The sequence below is a fragment of the Chiloscyllium punctatum genome, chromosome 8 (assembly GCF_047496795.1).
Source record: "Chiloscyllium punctatum isolate Juve2018m chromosome 8, sChiPun1.3, whole genome shotgun sequence".
Classification (NCBI taxonomy): Eukaryota; Metazoa; Chordata; class Chondrichthyes; order Orectolobiformes; family Hemiscylliidae; genus Chiloscyllium; species Chiloscyllium punctatum.
Genome location: NC_092746.1, coordinates 104,306,255 through 104,327,837, shown reverse-complemented (window position 1 = coordinate 104,327,837; position 21,583 = coordinate 104,306,255). Strand labels below are relative to the sequence as shown.

General features: G+C 43.5%; 1 protein-coding gene across 1 annotated transcript in view; it reads right to left on the bottom strand.

The window, feature by feature from the left end:
- Positions 1 to 10,501: 10,501 nt before the first annotated feature.
- vipr2 (vasoactive intestinal peptide receptor 2) overlaps positions 10,502 to 21,583 on the bottom strand; it is a 148,631-nt gene continuing 137,549 nt past the window's right edge. Inside the window, exon 13 of the mRNA XM_072576200.1 lies at positions 10,502 to 11,103. Coding sequence (XP_072432301.1) covers positions 11,050 to 11,103 — 54 coding nt within the window. The 3' untranslated portion in view covers positions 10,502 to 11,049. The remainder of the gene's footprint in view (positions 11,104 to 21,583) is intronic.

The following is a 21,583-nucleotide window of genomic DNA, read 5'->3' as shown; positions in this document are numbered from 1 at the left end:
GAAAGACAGGAGTAATTTCCAAAAATTCAAGAGAGTGAGGGGCAGAGCTGAATATGGTGGCCATCACCAGGGAGAAGGTGCTAGAAAAACTGAATGGCCTGAGGTGGATAAATAACCTAGACCAGATGGACGACATCCCACAGTTCTGAAGGAGAAAGCTGAAGAGATAATGGAGGCATTAGTGATAATCTTTCAGGAATCGCTAGGATTGGCGAGGGTTCCAGAGGACTGGAAAATTGTTAATGTGACATCCTTTTTTAAAAAGGGAGTAATGCCAAACGATTAGCCTAACCTCGGTCATGGGTAAGATCCTGGAATGGGGAGAATGACCAACCAACCCAACCACCTCGTGGCTCAACATTTCAACTCCCCTCCCATTCCACCAAGGACATGCAGGTCCTTGGACTCCTCCATTGCCAGACCATAGCAACACGACAATTGGAGGAAGAGCGCCTCATCTTCCGCCTAGGAACCCTCCAACCACAAGGGATGAACTCGGATTTCTCCAGTTTCCTCATTTCCCCTCCCCCCACCTTGTCTCAGTCAAATCCCTCGAACTCAGCACCACCTTCCTAACCTGCAATCTTCTTCCTGACCTCTCCGCCCCCACCCCCACTCCGGCCTATCACCCTCACCTTGACCTCCTTCCACCTATCGCATTTCCAATGCCCCTCCCACAAGTCCCTCTTCCCTACCTTTTATCTTAGCATGCTGGACACACTTTCCTCATTCCTGAAGAAGGGCTCATGCCCGAAATGTCGATTCTCCTACTCCTTGGATGCTGCCTGACCTCCTGCGCTTTTCCTGCAACACATTTTCAGCTAAGATCCTGGAATCCATTGTGAAGAATGAGATTTCTGAATACTTGAAAAATGTATGGTAAAATAGGGCAAAGTCATCATGGTTTTATCAAGGGGAGGTCATGCCTGACAAATCTAGTAGAATTCTTTGAGAAAGTAACGAGCAAATTATTTCAAGGAAAGCCCATGGATATTATCTACCTGGAATTTGTAAAGATGCCACTGAGTAGGATGAGGGTCCATGGTGTCAGGGGCAAGGTGCTAGCACGGATAGAAACTTGGGAGTCAGGCAGAAAGCAGAGAGTGAGGATTAAAGGGTCCTTCTCAGGATGGCAGCCAGTGACATATGGTCTTCCACAAGGTTTAGTGTTGGGACCTCAACTTTTCACATTGTGCATTAATGATCTAGATGAAGGAACTGAGGGCATTCTGGCTAAGTTTGCAGATGATATAGTGATAGGTAGAGGGATATATAGCATTGAGGAGGTGAGGAGGTTGCAGAAGGACTTGGACAGGTTGGGAGAGTGGGCAAAGAAGTGACAGATGGAGTACAATGTGGGAAACTGTGAGATCATGCACTTTGGTCAGAAGAATAAAGGCATGGACTATTTTTGAAATGGGGAGAAAATTCAGAAGTCTGACGTTCAAAGAGACTTGAGAGTTCCAGTCCAGGATTCTTCAAGGTAAACCTATAGGTTGAATCAGTAGTTAGGAAGGCAAATGCAATGATGGCATTTATTTTTAGAGGTCTTGAATGTAAAAGCAGGGATGTACTTCTGAGGCTCTATAAGGTTCTGGTCAGGTCACATTTGGAGTATTGTGTGCAGTCTTGGGCCCCATATCTCAAGAAGGATGTACTGGCCCTGGCGCATGTTCAGAGAAGGCTCACAAGAATGTTTGCAAGAATGAACAGCTTAACATATGAGGAATGTTTGAGGACTCTGGGTCTATATTCGCTGGAATTTAGAAGGATGAGGGGGGGATCTACAAAGAACAAAGAACAAAGAAAATTTACAGCCCAGGAAAAGGCCCTTTGGCCCTTCAAGACTGAGCCAATCCAAATCTACTGTCTAAACCTGTTGGTCAATTCCTAAGTATCTGTATCCCTCTGCTCCCCACCTACCCATGCATTTGTCCAGACGCATCTTAGAGTCATAGAGTCATAGAGATGTACAGCATGGAAACAACCCTTTGGTCCAACCCGTCCATGCTGATCAAATATCTCAACTCAATCTCGTCCCACCTGCCAGCACCCAGCCCATATCCCTCCAAACCCTTCCTATTCATATACCAACTTAAATGACTCTACCGTGCCTGCCTGTACCACCTCTGTTGGCAATGTGTTCCAAATGCCCCCCACCCTCTGTGTGAAGTACTTGCCGCATGTATCCCCCTTAAACTTATCACCTCTCACCTTGAAAGCATGACCTCTCGTTATTAAATCCTTCACCCTGGGAAAAAGCTTGTCTCTATCCACCCTGTCTATACCCTTCATGATTTTGTAAATCTCAAAAAGGTCCCCCCTCAATCTCCTTTTTTCTAATGAAAATAAACCTAGCCTACTCAACCTCTCTTCATAGCTAGCACCTTCCATACCAGGCAACATCCTCGTAAACCTTCTCTGCACCCTCTCCAAAGCGTCCACATCCTTTTGGTAATGTGGTGACCAGAACTGTACACAGCATTCCAAATGTGGCTGAACCAATGTCCTGTACAATTTTAACATGACTTGCCAGCTCTTATACTCAACACCCCATACAATAAAGGCAAGCATACTATATGCCTTCTTGACCACTCTATCCACCTGTGCAGCAACCTTCAGGGTACAATGGACCTGCACTCCCAGATCTCTCTGCCCATCAACTTTTCCCAAGGCTCTTCCATTCATTGTATAATTTGCTCTAGAATTAGTCTTGTCTAAATGCATCACCTCACATTTGTCTGGACTGAAAACCATCTGCCACTTTTCTGCCCAACTCTCCAGTCTATCTATAGTTTCCTGTATTCTCTGACAGTCCCTTATGCCTTCTGCTACTCCACCAATCTTCGTGTCATCTGCAAACTTGCTGATCATACCAACAGTGCCCTCTTCCAGGTCATTTATGTATATTAGAAACAACAGTGGCCCCAGCATTGATCCTTGTGGAACACCACTGGTCACCTTTCTCCATTTCGAGAAGCTCCCTTCAGCTACTACTCTCTGTCTCCTGTTGCTCAACCAGTTCTTTACCCACCTAGCTAGAAAACCCTACACACCATATGACTTCACTTTCTCTATTAATTTACTATGGGGAACCTTATCAAATGCATTACTAAAGTCCATGTATTTGACATCTACAGCCCTTCCTTCATCTATCAACTTGGTCACTTCCTCGAAAAAATTTTATTAAGTTGGTAAGGCACGATCTCCCCCACACAAAACCATGTTGCCTATCACTGATAAGCCCATTCTTTTCTAAGTATAAATAGATCCTATCCCTCAGTACCTTCTTCAGCAACTTTCCCACCATTGACATCAGGCTCACTGGTATGTAGTTACCTGGAATATCCCTACTACTCTTCTTGTACAGGGGGACAACATTAGCAATCTTCCAGTCCTCCACACCTCACCTGTGTTTAAGGATGTTACAAAGATACCTGTCAGGGCCCCAACTATTTCCTCTCTCGCCTCCCTCAGCAACCTGGGATAGATCCCATCCGGTCCTGGGGATTTGTCCACCTTAATAACCTCCAGCCTACCCAACATATCTTCCCTACTTATGTCAACGTGATCCAGACTTATCAAACTTCTATCTCTAATCTCAACATTCATCATGTTCCTCTCCTCAGTGAACACTGATGTAAAGTAATCATTCAGAATCTAACCCATTCTCTCATGTTCGACACACAGCCTTCCTCCATTATCCTTTAGTGAACCAATCCTTTCTCTAGTTATCTGCTTGCTTCTTATATAAGAATAAAATGTTTTGGGATTCTCCTTAATTCTGCTCGCTAAAGCTATTTCATGACCCCTTTTAGCCCGCTTGATTCCTTGTTTAAGACTTGTCCTTCTCTTCCGATATTCCTCCAGGGCCCATTCTATTCTTAGCTGCCTAGACCTTATGTACGCTTCCCTTTTCCTCTTGGCTAGTCGTATGATTTCTCCTGTCATCCACGGTTCATGAATCTAGCCCCTCCTATCCTTTGCCTTCAACGGGACATGCCTATCCTGCACTTTCTTTAACCTATCTTTGAAAGCCTCCCACCTCTTAAATGTGGACTTCCCTTCAAGTAGCTGTGTCCAATCCACATTTCCGAACTCCTGCCTAATTTTGATATAATTGGCCTTGGCCCAGTTTAGTACTCTTCCCTTAGGACCACTCTCTTCTTTATCTACGAGTATTCTAAAACTTACAAAATTGTGGTCACTGTTCCCAAAGAAATCCCCCAATGCAACTTCAACCCCCTGGTCTGGCTCGTTCCCCAGTACCAGGTCCAATATGGTCCCTTCCCTCGTCGGACTATTGACATACTGCTCTAGAAAACCCTCCTGGACGCTTCTTACAAATTCTACCCCATCCAGACCTCTGACATTAAGTATATCCCAGTCAATGTTGGGAAAATTAAAATCTCCCATCACCACTACCCTATTGCCTCTACATCTTTCCATAATTGTTTCCCTATTTGTTCTTCTACCTCACGCTCACTGGTGGGAGGCCTGTAATACAACAATGTGACTGCACCCTTCTTATTTCTCAGCTCCACCCATCATGCCTCACTACCCAACCCCTCCATAGTGTGCTCCTTTAGTATAGCTGTGATATCGTTCCTGACCAGCAATGCAACTCCATCCCCCTTTTACTTCCCTTCCTGTCCTGTCTGAAGCATCTAAATCCCGGAACATTTAATTGCCAATCATCATGCCCTTCCTTCAACCAAGTCTCTGTGATTGCAATAATGTCGTACTCCCAGGCACCAATCCAAGCCCTAAGTTCATCTGCCTTACCCATTTCAGGCCACCAGTTTTTTTGCGCTCATCTGCTCTCTGCCTACTCTTCCCTTTACTAATGCTATCTTCATAATTCTTACAGTCTCCAGCCTCCACCTCACTGCCTACTTGTTTTCTCTTCTGGTTCCCAGCCCCCTGCCACATTAGTTTAAAACATCCCCAACAGTAGTAGCAAAAACCCCACCAAGGAACATTGGTTCCGGTCTGGTTCTGCTGTAGACTGTCCATTTTGTATTAGACCCACCTTCCCCAGAACCAGTCCCAATGTCTAACAAATCTGAAGCCCTCCCTCCTACACCATCTCTCAAGCTACGTGTTCATCCTGCCCATATATTCATCTCTACGCTGGCTAGCACGTGGCGCTGGTAGTAATCCCGAGATCACTACCTTTGACATCCTCCTCTTTAACTTCTCTCCTAGCTCCCTGAATTCTTCTTTTAGGACCTCATTTCATTTTCTACTTACATCGTTGGTGCCTATATACACCATGACAACTGGCTGTTCACCCCCCCCCCCCCTTTTAGAATGCTCTGCAGCCAATCGGTGACATCCCTGACCCAAGCACCTGGGAGACAATATACCATCCGGGAGTCCTGTTTTCGGACACAGAACCGCCTATCTACTCCCCTCACAATAGAATCCCCTATGACTGTGGCTCTACGAGTCTTTTTCTCACCCTTTTGAACAGCAGGGCCCACCACGGTGCCATGATCCTGGCAACTGCTGCCCTCCCCTGGTGAGCCATCTCCCCCAACAGTATCCAAATGGATCTAATTGAAATTTACAGAAAACAGCAATGCCTGAACAGAGTAGATGGTGGGAAGATGTTTCCATTAATAGGAGAGACTAGGACACGAGGGCACATCCTTAGAGGAAAGGGAAGGCCGTTTAGAACATAGGTAAGGAGAAACTTCTTCAGTTAGAGAGAGGTGAATCTATGGAATTCACTGCTACAGAAGACTGTGGAGGCCAGGCCATTGAGTATATTTGAGACAGAGATCGAGAGACTCTTGATTGTAAAGGGGATCAAGGATTACAGGGAGAAAATGGGAGAATGGGGTTGACAAACCTAACAGCCATGAGTGAATGGTGGAGCAGACTTGATGGGCTAAATGGCTTGACTTCTGCTCCTCTGTCTTATGTATTTTCCCTACGTACTGCAAAAGATAGTTACCAACAAACAGTAAGTGTGCCAGAAATATAGGGCAATGGCGTACTGCATTATCACATAATATGGCTGTTCTCCTGGCATTTATGTGCCGCCCACCTTCTCTGTTGCAGCTTATTTCAACATAGGCCACTGTAAATGTTCTTGCCAAGGATATCCATACATAAAACAGTCCGGGGTTTACACACTAAATGGACTATCACCGTGCCAGAGGGTTAAAGCGATGGAGGCCCAAGGGGAGAGTTAAAGCAAAAGTGAAAGAACAAGGTCAAAGATGAGTTAAGTTGAAAGGTGTACATGATACAATAGAAATAGAAAGGGTAAGAAATCAGGACCAAAAAAAGGGAAAAGAAAGAATGACGTGGAAAAACAAAGAAGGAAGGAATTAGAATTATCTTTGAGGCATCCTAAAATGAGATGGAATACTTTCTACTGTTATCTTTTACACCACAACCACTCAGCCTGTGTCAGAGAATATCCTGTCCTGACAAAAACAGAGACAAGTTTCCATTTTGATTTCAGGATCCCAAAGTGTTGGCTGTGGTTCCAGAAACATTTTAACAAGTGAAAACAAGCATATGGTTCTTTTATGATCTTTTAAAATAAAGTTGTGACTTTATGGCTGCAGATGTTATCCTGTTGCGTTATTTATGAAAACCTGTTCTTTGTAAATGCAGTTCAGCTGTAGGATCTCAGCTCCTCTCTCTGAACAAGCCAAATATTGCAAAACTTTGATACTTTAAACATCAGCTCCAATATTGTATCCCAATATGGCTTGGCATATGACAGGGGAAAAAAAAAATACTTTTGTCCCCAGAGGCTGTGTTCGGAAAATAGAAACAAGGATTGGTTATTTAGTTCCTCAATTCTTTTCTGAGATTGAAGGGCTTGGAAATTTCTACCACGTTTGGAAACCTGATTTGGATTAAAATGTGCCCTCTGTAGATGACATTGATTTTTATTTTTGTTTGTTTATCTGATGTGGGCATTGCTGGTAAGGCCCTTATAGCAGTTAACAGTCAATCACAATGTATAATTCTAGAGTCACATGACTGTACCAGGTAAGGATGGCAGATTTCTTACTTTCAAGGGGCTCGAGTACAAGGCAGGCCTTTCATTACATTCAATAATGGTCACACTTTTACCATTAAGGAATTGTTTAATTCCAGATTACTCTTATTATTGAACTCCAATTTCACAATCTGGCTTTGAACCCAGAAGGTTAACCCATGATTCAGTATACATCTACTCTTATTACCTCTCTGCTATTGCTTCCCCAATAGCTGCTGTGATAGGGCTAGAGTGTAACGTTAATGAGTGGGTTGCAAGTGTAGCATGCCAGGTGGTTGAGGTGGGTATGGTACCAAGATGGCACCATGCTTGATAAATGGATGAATGCCTTCAGTAGATTGGGGTGGGTAAGGTCCGAGGGCATGTTGAGATCCGGTTAGTTCAGAGTTGAGTTGAGTTGGGTCAGGGGTATTGGATTGTATTCACTGGCAGGAAAACGTGGCAGGAGGAGTGGGGGGGGGGGGGGTTGTTGTGTGTATTGTGAGAGGTCCAGCTGGGGGGTTCAGGATTGTTGAGGCAAATCAAGGTCAAGTTGATGGGAGCAGAGGGGTGCCTCAGGTCTCAAGGCTTTTGAGGGTTAAGGAGAGTCTGTAGTTTGGCCATTGGTTGTAGGTCCAGAAGGGTGAAAGGGTCAGAGGAGGAATCAATGGTGAGCTTTATAGTTAGCGAAGAGTTTGTGCAGATTTTAATGCTTCAACATTAAGCTTGTACTATTTGAAAGCCTCAGAATTCCCTGATTTTAAGAAACTTTCTTGAAGAGTTCCAGATGCACAGGAGTTCCCTATGAGTTTCCCAGACAATGTTTACTGAAGTCAGCTGCACTGGGGATATCTTCATAGTCCTGGTATTTGATTTCAGGTTACATTGCGACACAACAATCTTCACATTGGAATACCTCTGCAATTGATACAGTGATTGACCTGTGACCTGACTCCATATCCTAGTCATTGGCACAATGGGTAAAGTGCTCATATCTCTGAAATGTGTCTGGTCAAATAGCACAGCAAGACAGTAGAAATATGACCCAGATTTCTGGCTGAGGAGGTAAAGTGCAAAAAGGTGGACCAAGGCGAGATAGCGATGCTGCAAGCCTCCAGGCACACGGTGGGTGAGTGCTATGACAGTGGGCATCAAGTCCAGAGATGTAGCTTGGTCCAGTCCATGGGTATCGCTGAGGACACAATGTTATCATGATTATTGCTGGGGTAGCTCTCAGAGCAGCATTTAACATGCAGAAGCACCCTACAAGCGAGGCGGAGATGCGCTATTAAGGTTCCTCGAGGTAGGTGCATGTTAGATGCCAATATCTGTGGATGTGGGTGTGTGTGGTCAGTGTCCATAAAGCATGTCTGAAATGGCAGTGCCTGGATTCCAAATTGGAAGTCGTTTGGAACAAGTGAACGCATGAAGAACCTGCTCTGGTTTCTGTCTCATTTTCTCATGATGGCTACTTTGTGTGGCATGTGTGGTAAGGTTACAACCTGTGGTGAGTTGGACTGCTCACAAGGCAATTAACAAACAATAATGCCTGTCAATCAAGAACCCAGCGCCCTCCCCCCCCGGCCCCGTGGCGAGAATCTTGACATGCCTCCTGAGCAAACTGACAAAGTTGCAGCGAGATTGTCTCAACATTGAGATGACCATCTTGCGTGATCCTACAGTCATCCCACGATAGCCCACATCGCCCAGAGTCTGGTTACATTCCTTTTATGAATACAAATACTTGCTTCCATAAAGGACAAGTTATTGTAGAAATTTAGATTTTGTGATTTTTTTTTGGTCAATGAGTTTTTTTGATAGTGAAGTCATCAATAGACACATGGAACTTTATTCCATTCCATCTCAACAGGATCCCGTGTTTTGTCCAGGGGAGATACTAGACTTGTTAGTATGAATGAATGATTGAATTAACGATTTTATTGTTGCGTGTATTTTACAGAGAAAAAAAGTCATTTTTTGTGAAAAGCTTTTCCACTGTTCCCAGGATCCAGCACCATTTTGAGTAGTTTAGGAATAAGAGAAATAGAAAGATAGAGCTTAAAGACAGCCTGTCAGTGCTGAACCAGCTCATTAACAATGGTCTGCACAGCCATCTCCCCTCCACCGCCTCACAGCCACCTACACCAGACCCAAGTTGCCGCACTTCAGGTGTTATTTTTCACCACTGGGCCTATTCTCCCCCACCACTGCCTCGCCACCGGCTTTGCTAGACCAATAAATACCAGGGTTTCTTTCTGTTGGGCCCACCTTGGCGATGTCACTGTAATGCCCTTCTGCCACTGCCAGTACCAGACCCAACCAATGACAAGTTGCTGATCCTCAAGTGCCACCTTTCACCGCTGGGCCTACCTCACTGCCTTCGCCTTCATCAATGTTTACAAGTGATTACAATGCTAGGTCCTGTGCGTGCCCAAAAAAAGTAAGTAGGAATCCACTCTCTGCCCCACGAGACTCAGGGAGATATACGGTCAAAGGATTGCAGTTAGAGAGGCAGAGTTTGGAATGGTGACAATTGCCTTGATGGTGCTCCTGACTTGAAAGTGAAAAATTCAAGCCTCAGGTTAAGTTTAGTTTAGGACATCGGTGAGGACACACTGGAGGGCTATGTGCAGTTTGGTTTCTTTCACTAAGAAAAGATGTCATTGCTGTAGAAGGAGGGCTTGAGGTTTATTCGACAGATTACTGAAATGAAATAATTATCTGTGAGGTCAGCTTGAGCAGACTGGACTTATATTCCTTGGAATTTCAAAGAATGAAGGATGATCTAATTGAAACATATAAAGTTCTTAAGAGGCTTGGCAGGTTAATTGTGGCAAAACATTTTCCTGCTTGAACACATGCCACAGTCTTAGAATTAACGGTCAACCATTTAGGGTTGAGATAAGGTGAATATTCTTGAATTAAATAGCTGTGAATCTTTAGAATCTCTATGCAGATAACTGAGAATGTTCAGCTGTTGAATATATTTAAGGTAAGAGTCTATAGAGTTTTGGGTACTAAGGAAATTAAGCCAGATAACGTGTGAGATTGGAGTCGGTGTAAAAGTTCTGTCATTATCTTAATGAAGAGCCAAACTCTAACTCCTTTTACTTCATGTTTATTTGCAACTTGACAGTGGACCATTAAAGGTGATAGGAGGCCAAGTAATTTCAAATTTGCTTAAAGAGGTGTGGTGCAAGGAATGTCTTAAACGAGGAAGATGGAGAGAGGTTTCAGAGAAAATGCCACTACTTAAGATTTATAAAGCTGCATGTTTGGTCACACTGCAGAAGAAATGAAAACTGGGGATACACAAGTGGCCAGAATGGGAGGAGTATTTAGATCCTAGAGGGCCGTATGTTGGTGAACATGACTGAGAAAGGAACAGGTTGATTGGTGGCAAATCTGAAGCAGTGAACTTGTGTTGACTAAGCACTAATTTGAAACCATCCTAACTCATTTCCAATAAGGACTCTTATAGCTAACTGACAGAAATGACATTAAATGGAACATTTTATTAGGTTATAATGAACTTGACAATCGAGGAGCCACAAATGTGAAGACAATAAAACATAGCTCAGAAACATAAGTGGATAGCACAGCAAATGAAAATAGTGTTTCCATTTCTAAACAAACTCATTACACCATCATTTTTACATTGTTTCCAAAAATAATAATTTCAAACCACGAATAGTCTAACAAAAGTTTTGTTTAGAAGTATGACACCTGCACTCCATTTTATTCTTAGAACATTGCACTAAGATATTTCTTCTGTTTATGGTTATACTTCAGAAGGACAGCAAACAGATATTCGCAATATTTTGTACAATATACAAATACAACATAAGTTCCTCCATCAGTGATTCTTTTCCTGTCTCAATACCATGAAATCCCAGCATCAAATTATTTTAATTTGAACAACTCATTATGTACAAGGAATTGTATTTGAGACAGATCTAATGCAGTTTTTATGCAGTTTGATTGCACCACTGAGTTCAGTAAAAGTCTTCTTGTGCATGAATGTTCTCTTAAACATTGGTCTTTCAGTACGTTTTGATGCATTCTGAGTTTTTTTTCGTCAGGAGTAGTTGAACTGGCTGGAGTGAAAGAAAATCGAATTATAAGTGTACCATGATTTCAAATTACAATCTCTAGTGACATGTTACTGGAATGGCCTAGATGGGTTGGCCACTTCAGGGGATGCTTTTCTAATGAAATAGAAAATACACTGACACAAAGGAAACACCTTATAGACCATTGTTTGGTTCTTATGTTGGACATGGATGTTAATTATGTTTTGGGGAAGGCCATAAAGCATTTGCACATGGGTTGAGTAGCTTTGGCAGGTTAGATGGGAGAAGTTTTTTTTCCTGGCTACAGAGACTAGAACTAGAGGTCTAGGTCTTAGAATAAGTGGTCAGCTATTTAGGACTGAGAAGAGGAGCAATTTGTTTACTCAAAGGATTGTGAATCTTTGGAATTCTCCAACTATGAATGTTCAGTCACTGAATACATGCAAGATAGAGATCAATAGATTGCTGGAAACTAAAAGAGTGTGAGTGTAGGGGACAGGAAAGTGAAGTTGAACTGAAATATCAGCCAGGTATTTGAGATTGGAGGAATAGGTTTGAGGTAAAAGGACTTTTGCCCGAAACATCGATTCTGCTGCTCCTCGGATGCTGCCTGAACTGCTGTGCTTTTCCAGCACCACTTTAAACCAGGAATAGGTTTGAGGAATGGTATTATCACCCATACTCTGATAGTTTGACAGAGAGACATTTTGCATTATAGCATTACGTTACAATGGTGGTTTGGCATTCAATATATTAGGCACAATGATGGATAATGCATTATTACAATGATATTTAGCATGGTATGATTTGGATATGGAAACACAACATGTTGAAGTTTACTGCATTTTATATTATTGGAAGAATATTGCAAGAGGACTATTCATTTATTTTGTGTGTGGTAACATATCAACCGGAAACAGTCTGATGTAGCTACAGCTTGTAGTGATCTATTAGACAGGGAAGGTTGGTCATAAAGTTATATAGCATATAAACAGACCCTTGGGTCCAACTCACCCATGCCAACCAGGTATCCTAAACTGAACTGGTCCCATTTGTCTGTGTTTGGCTCATATGCTTTAAGCCTTTCTTATTCATGTACTTGTCCAAGTATCTTCTAAATGTTGTAATTTTACCCGCCTCTATCACTTCCTTTGGCAGCTCATTGCATACACGCACCACCTTCTGTGTGGAAAAAAAATGGCCCTCAAGTCCCTTTTAAATCTTTCTCATCTCACCTTAAACCTATGTCTTCTAATTTTTGACTCCCTTGCCCTTGAAGAAAATATCTTGGCTATTCATCTTATCTATACGCCTCATGATTTTATAAACTTCTACAAGGTCATCCCTCAGACTCCAATACTCAAGGGAAAACAGTCCCAGCCTATCTGGTCTCTCCTTATAAGTGAAACTTGCCAGTCCCAGACCATATCCTTATAATTTTTTTCTGTGCCTTTTCTAGTTTAGCAACATTCTTCCTACAGCAGGGAGACCAGAGTTGTATGCAGTATTCTAAAAGTGGCCTCACCACTGTCTTGTACAGCTGCAACATGACATCCCAATTGCGAAACTCAATGCACTGACCAATGAAGACAAGTATGCCAAGCGCCTTATTCACCACCCTGTCTACCTGCAATACCACTTTCAAGGAACTATGAATGTGCACCCCTATGTCCCTTTGTTCAACAACTCCCCCCCCCCCCAGGGCCCTACCATTGGCTGTGTAAGTCCTGCTCTGGTTTGCCTTACCAAAATGTAACAGCTTGCATTGATCTACATTAAATTCTATCTGCCACTGATATTTTGAAACTTGCTGGTCTTATTTGTTCATTGAATGTGGGCATTGCTTTTAAGTCAGTATTTATTGACCAGCCTTAATTGCTGCAGTGGGCAGTTTAGAGTTAACCACATTGCTGTGGGTCTGGATTCACATGTAAAGATGGAAGGTAAAGTTATGTCTTTAGAGAGACACGCTGGTGATAGTTTAACCTGAGTGTCACGACACCTCAGACAAAGGGAGGCATTGAGAAGGATAGTCCTCCATGGTAAGTTTGGCAAGTGCAGGAATTGAACCCATGCTGTTGGCGTCTCTCTGCATCACAAACCAGATGCTCAGCCAAGGATAGCAGATTTCCTTCTCTAAAGAACATTAGTGAACGAGATGGATTTTTAACAACAATTAACACATGTTCCATGGCATTAGACTAACTTTCCATTCAATATGGTTTTGTACTGAATCCTGCTATGGAAGGATTTGAGCCCATAATCCTGAGCAGTAACCTGGTGTCATGATTACTATTCCAGTGACATTACCATTACACCACCACCTCCCCTGCAGTATACATGCAATAAACATGTCCATTGGGAAAATAGTTTTTGTTTTCATTCACCTGTAGGATGTGAGTATCGTTGGCTGGGCCTGCATTTATTGCTGATCCAAAATGCCCTTGAGAAGATGGTGGTGAGCTGCCTTCCTGAACTGCTGCAGTAGGTAGACCCACAATGCCATTATGGAAGGATTGGTGCAAAGACAATTTGGTCCAATTATGTTTGTACTTTAGAACAGTGATTTTTCATTCAGTGGTAGTCTGACACAATGAGGGTTTGGCGTGGAGATAATTTGGTGCAGTAAAATTTAGGTACACAATGTGTGACCCACTGATGGTTTAGTACACAGGCAAGTTAATGTAATGTTTGCCTGGCAATGGATGAATGGTGGCAGTACAATCTTGTCCAGATTTAACCATACTGACTGTTTTCCCATCACTGGGCAGAATCTCCTGGGCCTGGACTTTTTGGGATATAGACAGTGAAGTGCTCTTGGCGTGCTTTCTAAATCTGGTGCCTAGAAGTTGGAATATTGAAGGTGCCAGCAAGGAACAGAACAGAACATATTTGTTGTGCAGTCTATAGAATGTTGTATCTTATCTGTGCATGAATATGTAAAACTTCTCAGTACAGATCAGATTAGCCAGCAGCGCTTATTTGATTTATGATCATACTCCTATTCAAGGCCGGGTCAAAGCTGAACGAGTTCCTGAATGTAGGGTTGAAAGTTCCATGTTCCCTTTAATGTCCATGGATATGGCTGACTTGCGTTTTTATTTCTCAGTGATACCTACATCTCATTGCACTAGAATATCTGTACAGGGTTTCCTGCACTGTGCCTATAACCTGAGATGAAGATTAGTGGAAGACCAAGATGGTAAAAACAGCCACTTGTGATGTTTCCCAAGGGTATTTGTGAAAATTTCATGGGAACTAGGATAAGCCTTCAGAAGAATGTGTAGAAATTCTTCCTGTACGATTTGCTGAAAGTATATGTATTGGGTACAAGTGGCTGCAAAACAAATTAGTTATTATTTACAAATTTCATTCACAGGATGAGGGCATCACTGGCTAAGTCAGCATTTATTGCCCGTTCTTAATTGGCCAGAGGGCAGTTAAGAGTCAACCGCATTGCTGTGGATCTGGAGTCACAGGTAGGCCAGATCAGGTAAAGGTGGCAGCTCCCTAAAGGACATTAGTGAACTGACAATCAACAGTGGATTCATGGCCAGTCACTATTAGACTCTTAATTCCAGATTTATTTATGTAACTCAAATTCCACAATCTGCCATGGCAGGATTTGAACTTAGGTATCCAGAACATTATCTGGGTCTCTGGATTAAGAGGTCATACTAATACCACTAGGCTGTCACCTCCCCAACATTAGCTTCCAATAATGGATGTGGACTTCGTAGTGAACCACAAATTCCTCACATTTATTTCTTTGCCTGCACTGAGGGTGCTCCTCCTAAAGCATAGAGAGCTGCTCCTGAAAGCCTTGGACATATCTGACCTTCTGCTCAGTCCCTCTCCTCTTCTATCTTCCAGCAACTAATCTGGAAGCTCTGTGTGACTTCGGTTCATTCCTCCATTCAGGCTATATTGCAAGAGGAATGGATCCTTGTGCATTTGCATCAGGGATCAGAAACCTTGAAATTATCAAATAAATCAAACAAAGAACTGCCAATGCAGAAGATCTGAAACAACAACAGAATTTGCTGCAGGTCTGGCAGCATCTGTGGGAAGAAATAGGGTTAATGCTTAGGATCCAATGATCCTTTCTCAAAACGGTTAATAGCTAGGAAAAAGTGCTCAAGTGGGGGCAGGGGATGGGGGTGGTGGTGGTGAGCGGATAGGTAGAGATGGAGTACAGAGAGAGAGAGAGAGAGAGATACGAAAGGATAGGTGAATAAGGAAATTGTGGGTAGCAGGCCAGGGCAGGGGAGATACTGAATAAGTAATAGTGAGAGCTAAGACTAGGAGAAAATGGGTCAGTTATCCTGAATGCAGGCAATGCAATGTGATAATGAGCCTAACGAGTATGTGAGAATGGGTAACTGTACTAAAAGCAACCCATGTCCGAACAGGGCAGGGTGTGGAGGTGGGTAAAAAACATGGAAGATTGGAGTCAGGCTCTAAAGTTATTGAACTCAATGTTGCATCCCCGAAGCTGCAGGGTTTCCTGTTGGAAAATGCGATGTTGCTCTTCCATCTTGCACTGACCCTTGCTGGAACATTACAGCAGGCCTTAGACAGGAATATTGGTCAGGAAACATGGTGGTGTACTGACGTGGCAGGCAACTGGAAGCTCATGGTCATTTTTACAGACAGAATGTGTTCTGTAAGGCTTTTGTCTAGCATGCATTCTGCTTCCCCAGTGTAGAGAGAAGACCACAGTTTGATCTGTGCTTAGATTGAATGAAGTAAAGGGAAATCGCTGCTTTACCTGGAAGATGTGTCTGAACCCTTGGGTAGTGAGGAGTGAGCAGATAAATGGGCAGGTCTTATAGCTTCTGCGAATGCGTGGGGGAGGGGGGGGGGAAGATACAAAATGGAGGAGGAGTAAACCAGAATATCTCCGAGGGAATGGTCCCTGTGGAATGCTGATGAAGGAGGGGAGGGCAATATGCGTCTGGTAGTGGCATCCCATTGGAGGTAATAGAAGTGTTAGAGCCAAAAAAAACGCAGATGCTGGAATCCAAAATAGTCAGGCAGGAGGCTGGAAGAACACAGCAAGCTCGGGCAGCATCAGGAGATGGAGAAGTTGATGTTCACTTTTTCAGGAATGGGGGTGGGTGTAAGGGGAGCTGCAGATAAAAGGGGTGTGGGGGGACAGGGAGGTGAAGTGGGGATAGGTGAAGACAGGTAGAGGGCGCAACCTGGTTAGCAGAGAACTTCTTCAAAATGGGCATCCTTTGAAGAGATTTCACAATGGAATAAACTTGATTAGAGACAAAAAAAACTGCAGATGTTGGAATCCAAAATAGACCAACAGGACGCTGGAAGAACACAGCAATTCCAGGCAGCATCAGGAGGTGGAGAAGTCGACGTTTCAGGTGTAACCAGGTTGTACCCTCTATCTGTCTCCACCTATCCCCACTTCACCACCCTGCCCCCTCCACCCCCTTTACCTGCAGCTCCCCCTACACTCACCCCCAGTCGCCACCCCAGACCAATATTCCTGTCTAAGGCCTGCTGTAATGTTCCAGCAAGGGTCAGTGCAAGCTGGAAGAGCAACATCGCATTTTCCAACAGGAAACCCTGCAGCCTCGGGGATGCAACATTGAGTTCAATAACTTTAGAGCCTGACTCCAATCTTCCATGTTTTTTACCCACCTCCACACCCTGCCCTGTTCGGACATGGGTTGCTTTTAGTACAGTTACCCATTCTCACATCCTCCTTAAGCCCATTATCACATTGCATTGCCTGTATTCAGGATAACTGACCCATTTTCTCCTAGTCTTAGCCCTCACTATTACTTATTCACCCCCAGTTCTGCCTGAAATGTTGATTTCTCCACCTCCTGATGCAGTGTGACAGAAGTGTTGGCTTACACACCTTTGCATGTGGAGGTTGGTGAGGGCCAGGGAAACCCTATCCTTGTTGTGGGACGGTTGGGAAGTGTTAAGGGCCAAATTGTGGAAGGTTGGTCAAACACAGCTGAAGATCTTGTCGGCTACAGTGTTAGGGAATCCTCAGTTGATGGACATTTTTGAGGCTTCCCTGAGGAAGGTGACATTGTTGGAACAGAGGTGACAGAGACAGAAAATCTGGGAGAATGGCCCTTACAGGAGATCAATGATCAATGAGTAAAATGATCAAACACTCTTTGAACACCACGCTACCCGCTGTTGATCTTTTCAACAACAGAATGCACTTCATTGCATAAGCAAAGATGTAGCCAGAAGGAAACCAGAAGGAAACTATTAACAGTTGATTGCTTGAGAAAGTTGGGCGGGAAAAGGAGCGGTCTGATCTTTTTGAGTGTGTGGCGGGCCGTGTGATGTTAACATCCTCTCTCAGTTTCAAAGTGGTACCATTCGCATCATGATATCATGATCAGCTTGTTGAGTCTCCCTGCAATGGTGCTGCAGTACACCCTGGCACCTTCACCAAACAGCATCTGCTGTGGCTCACCACAAAACAGGGCCTGTGAGCTGTGTCATGTTTGTCCCCTGTTGACATTATAAAATAGTTACAGCTCATAAAGAGGCTGTTCAGCCTGTCAATATTCATGCTGACCCTCAATATGAACAATGTATCTTGTGCCACTGCCTGGCCTTTTCCCTTTAGCCTGGCACATTGTTGTCATTAGATAATGATCCACATTAATCACAGCCATCGTAATCAAACAACAAAACCCAATTTGTGTTAGGTTTGTTTGATTCCGGGTTTTGAGACTGCATGTTTCCAAATCCATGTAAAAAAAACATCCAATTTGTTACAATGTGAAGTTAATGAACAGTCACAGCTAGAACTTAGCAAAGATCCTTATAAAATTCTTAATAAAAACTGAAAGAAATGCAGATGGTCTAAATCAGAAACAAAAACAGAAATTGCTGGAAAAGCTCAGCAAGTCTGGCAGCATCTGAGAAGAGAAATCGGAGTTAACGTTTTGGGTTGAGTGTCTTATAACATCCTTTACTGACTCTGAACTAATGCCAATTTTATAAAATCTTTGGAGCTGTTATTGTTTCGCTGTTCATAAAAAGCAGTGGTAGATATTACAGGAAATACATCATTGCTGACTATGAAATTGATCTATACCTTTTGGTTGCTGCAATTAATACAACTTAGCATCTTTAACTTAATTCTCTCACCTGAAAGTTACTGCATGGCAGGTTGTTTAAAATATTCATGATAATCATCTGTAACAATGAGCAATTGTGTTCCCTTGTGGGGTCATAATTATTGATTGCATGGGTTTGGTTTATAATGATCACAAGGCTACCTATAATATTTCTGGACTATAACCTGGTGTTGTGTGATTTTTAACTTTGTACACCCCAGTCCAACACCGGCATCTCCAAATCATGTATAATATTTCTAGCTGAGTATTCATGGTTATTAAGCTTGAATAAACTGTTTGGAAGCTATGACACACTGAAGTCCAGTATCACCTTCCCATTCCATTCACCTACAACACATTTTTTAAGGTGAAGTGGCAGTTCAATTTCAGTGATTCAAACCAGGCCGAACTGTGTACTCTAACTCACATCAAGTCCTATTCATCCACTCACCCTGTTAACTATATCCTTGTCGAGCAACATCTCGATTTTAAAACTTCCCCCAACCTCTTCATGACCTCTGCATTCGGTTTCTCTGTGACACCTCCTGGCCCCACAAGAAATGTGCTTACTTCTAATTTTGACTCTTGTACCTCCCCCAGTTTTAATCACTTCACCATGAGTGGCTCTGTCTTCAGCAATCTGAGCCCCAAGCTCTGCAATTCCTTCTCTGTACCACGCTAGTTTTCAACCTCAATGTCTTGCTTTAAAACACTCCTTAATAACAATTCCTTGACCAGACCTTTGGTGGACTGATCTAATATCTCCTTTTGTGGTTTGGTGTCAACAGCCTTTGTGGAGCATTGTGGGATATTTTAATAAAGGCCAGCAACTCTATACACTCAGCAGCATGGGGACAGGAATTAAGCCTGTACTCTTGGTGTCGGTCTGTATTGCAAACCAGCCATCCAAGCTAACTGGCTCCCATTACCATGAAAGGCTTTCCTTCTCAACCTCGCCCCTCACCTGAGGAAACGCAACCCTCACGTTAAACCACTATCAGTCATCTCTCTCTCTCTGTTGAGAAAGCAACTCTTTGGCCCTCTGGGATTATGGCTACCTTATTCTCAGCAGCACTGACCAGTACTGGGACTACAATGTGTACAAGATGATTAGGGGGTTAGATAGGGTTGACAGTGAGAACCTTTTTCCACGTATGGAGTCAGCTATTACAAGGGGGCATAGCTTTAAATTAAGGGGGGGTAGATATAGGACTGATGTTAGGGGTAGGTTCTTCACTCAGCGAGTCGTAAGATCATGGAATGCCCTGCCAGTAGCAGTAGTGGACTCTCCCTCTTTATGGGTATTTAAGCGGGCATTGGATAGGTATATGGAGGATAGTGGGTTAGTGTAGGTTAGGTGGGCTTTGATCGGCGCAACATCGAGGGCCGAAGGGCCTGTACTGCGCTGTATTGTTCTATGTTCTATGTTCTATGTACAATGTGTCCCAGGTTCTACATTCTGGAGTCCAGGACAAACCAAATACAATGGCTCTTGCACAGTGGACGGGAGGCCTGAGGGGATGGGAAGGGTGGGTGAGGTCCTCACAGAGAGGCTGGAGGTGGAGGGAGCACCCATGGAGCAGACCCTGTTGGGGTGTAGAAAGAGAGCCATTGAGGGAGGTGTCCTGGGCCCCCTCCACCGCCGCTCCCTCACCACTTGACGCCTGAAGGAAGAATGCCTCATCTTCCACCTTGGTACACTTCAACCCCAGGGCATCAATGAGAACTTCACCAGTTTCCTCATTTCCCCTCCCCGCACCTTACGCCAGTTCCAACCTTCCAACTCAGTACTGTCCCCATGACCTGACCTACCTGCCTATCTTCCTTTCCACCTATCCACTCCACCCTCCTCTCTGACCTATCACTTCCATCCCCACCTCCATTCACATTTTGTACTCTATGCTACTTTCTCCCCATCCCCACCCCCCTCTCATTTATCTCTCCACCCTGCAGGCACTCTGCCTCTATTCCTGATGAAGGGCTTTTGCCTGAAGCGTTGATTTTCCTGCTCTTCGGATGCTGCCTGAACTGCTGTGCTTTTCCAGTACCCCTCTATTCGAGTCCCCTGCTTCATGCCAAGCAGCCCTGAACTCCTCCTGCCAGGCTGGGGTAGGAAGGATGCCTTTAACTGCCAATATTTGGGGTGAATGCAGATAGACTTGCCTCACTCGTGCTGTGTGGTTTCACGCCCACATCCAAAGACAGACTGGGTGAGGAAAGGACAAGATCAAGAACTGTCTTCTGGCTTGGCCTGCTTTATAACACTGTTTATTATATATTCACACTATAGCAGACTCTAAGCTCACTGTTACATTGTTGAAAGACTATTCCACAAACTCTACTACCTAATGCTAAGCCCTCTGCTCCACAGAGTTCTCTGTGAATGTCTTCTTGTTCTTTTCTTAACTCTGCCCATACTGTGTTATTTCTGCCCAGTGAGGAGCAACTCCTTGACATCATCACAAGCTTGCTTGGAGGTCCTAAAGCTCTTAAACATCACTCCTCCACAAGTTTTCCTTCCCTGTCATTAACACTCATTAACACTTATATACATCCTTAAATGAATTACCTAGATGATTACATTTTACAACATTTTACTGTACATTTGTTTTTCTTTATCCCCCACCCCTCCCCGAGTCCTTCACTTGATTCATCTCACTGATAGGTGGGTCAGGAAAGTCTGGAACAAGGGATAGAAACCCTGGAGGTAAGGTTGGTGAGTTTTCAGTTTTCCCTGCTGGCCTCTGTTAGATCAGCAGAGTTTGCTGAAGGGTTTTGTATTGATGCAGGAATGTACATGGAAATTTGGTTGTTCCTTCTCCATCAGTAGCATTTGGATGAGGTGATAGTATTAATTCTGAGAAAGAGAGCAATATTGTTCATCCTTAGGTAGCCACATAAAGAAACTTGTTCCACTGCAGTGCTGATTGTTCTTCAAAGTTCTCTTCCAAGGCATGAACATATATGTTGGCTTGGGAATGTTTTATCTTGATGCTTGGTGTGTTCTTTAGATTGTTGCACACCATTTCCTACAATGAAGACGTTGGTTTAAGGATGGAACATTTTGTTTTTGCTGATGTGGGTGTTTGGAACCATGTCAGTAATAAGACAATGAAGCATTAGATTGCTTTATGTTTTGTGGTGATGTTGTCACATGTGGTTTATTTTTTCAGATGAGAAGGCTGTTCTCTCTGATTACTCCTTTAAGTAGCCAACATTCTCTGTAGAAGGTTTTTCATTAATGGAACTTTCGCTATGTAATGCTTCTTGAACAATTTCCTTAGCTCTGTAGTCAGTATTATTCAATCTGCTGATTCTAGAGCTAGATCAGCTTTTACGTGAAGAGGTTCAGTGATCGATTAATCTGAGACACCAACAATGATAATATC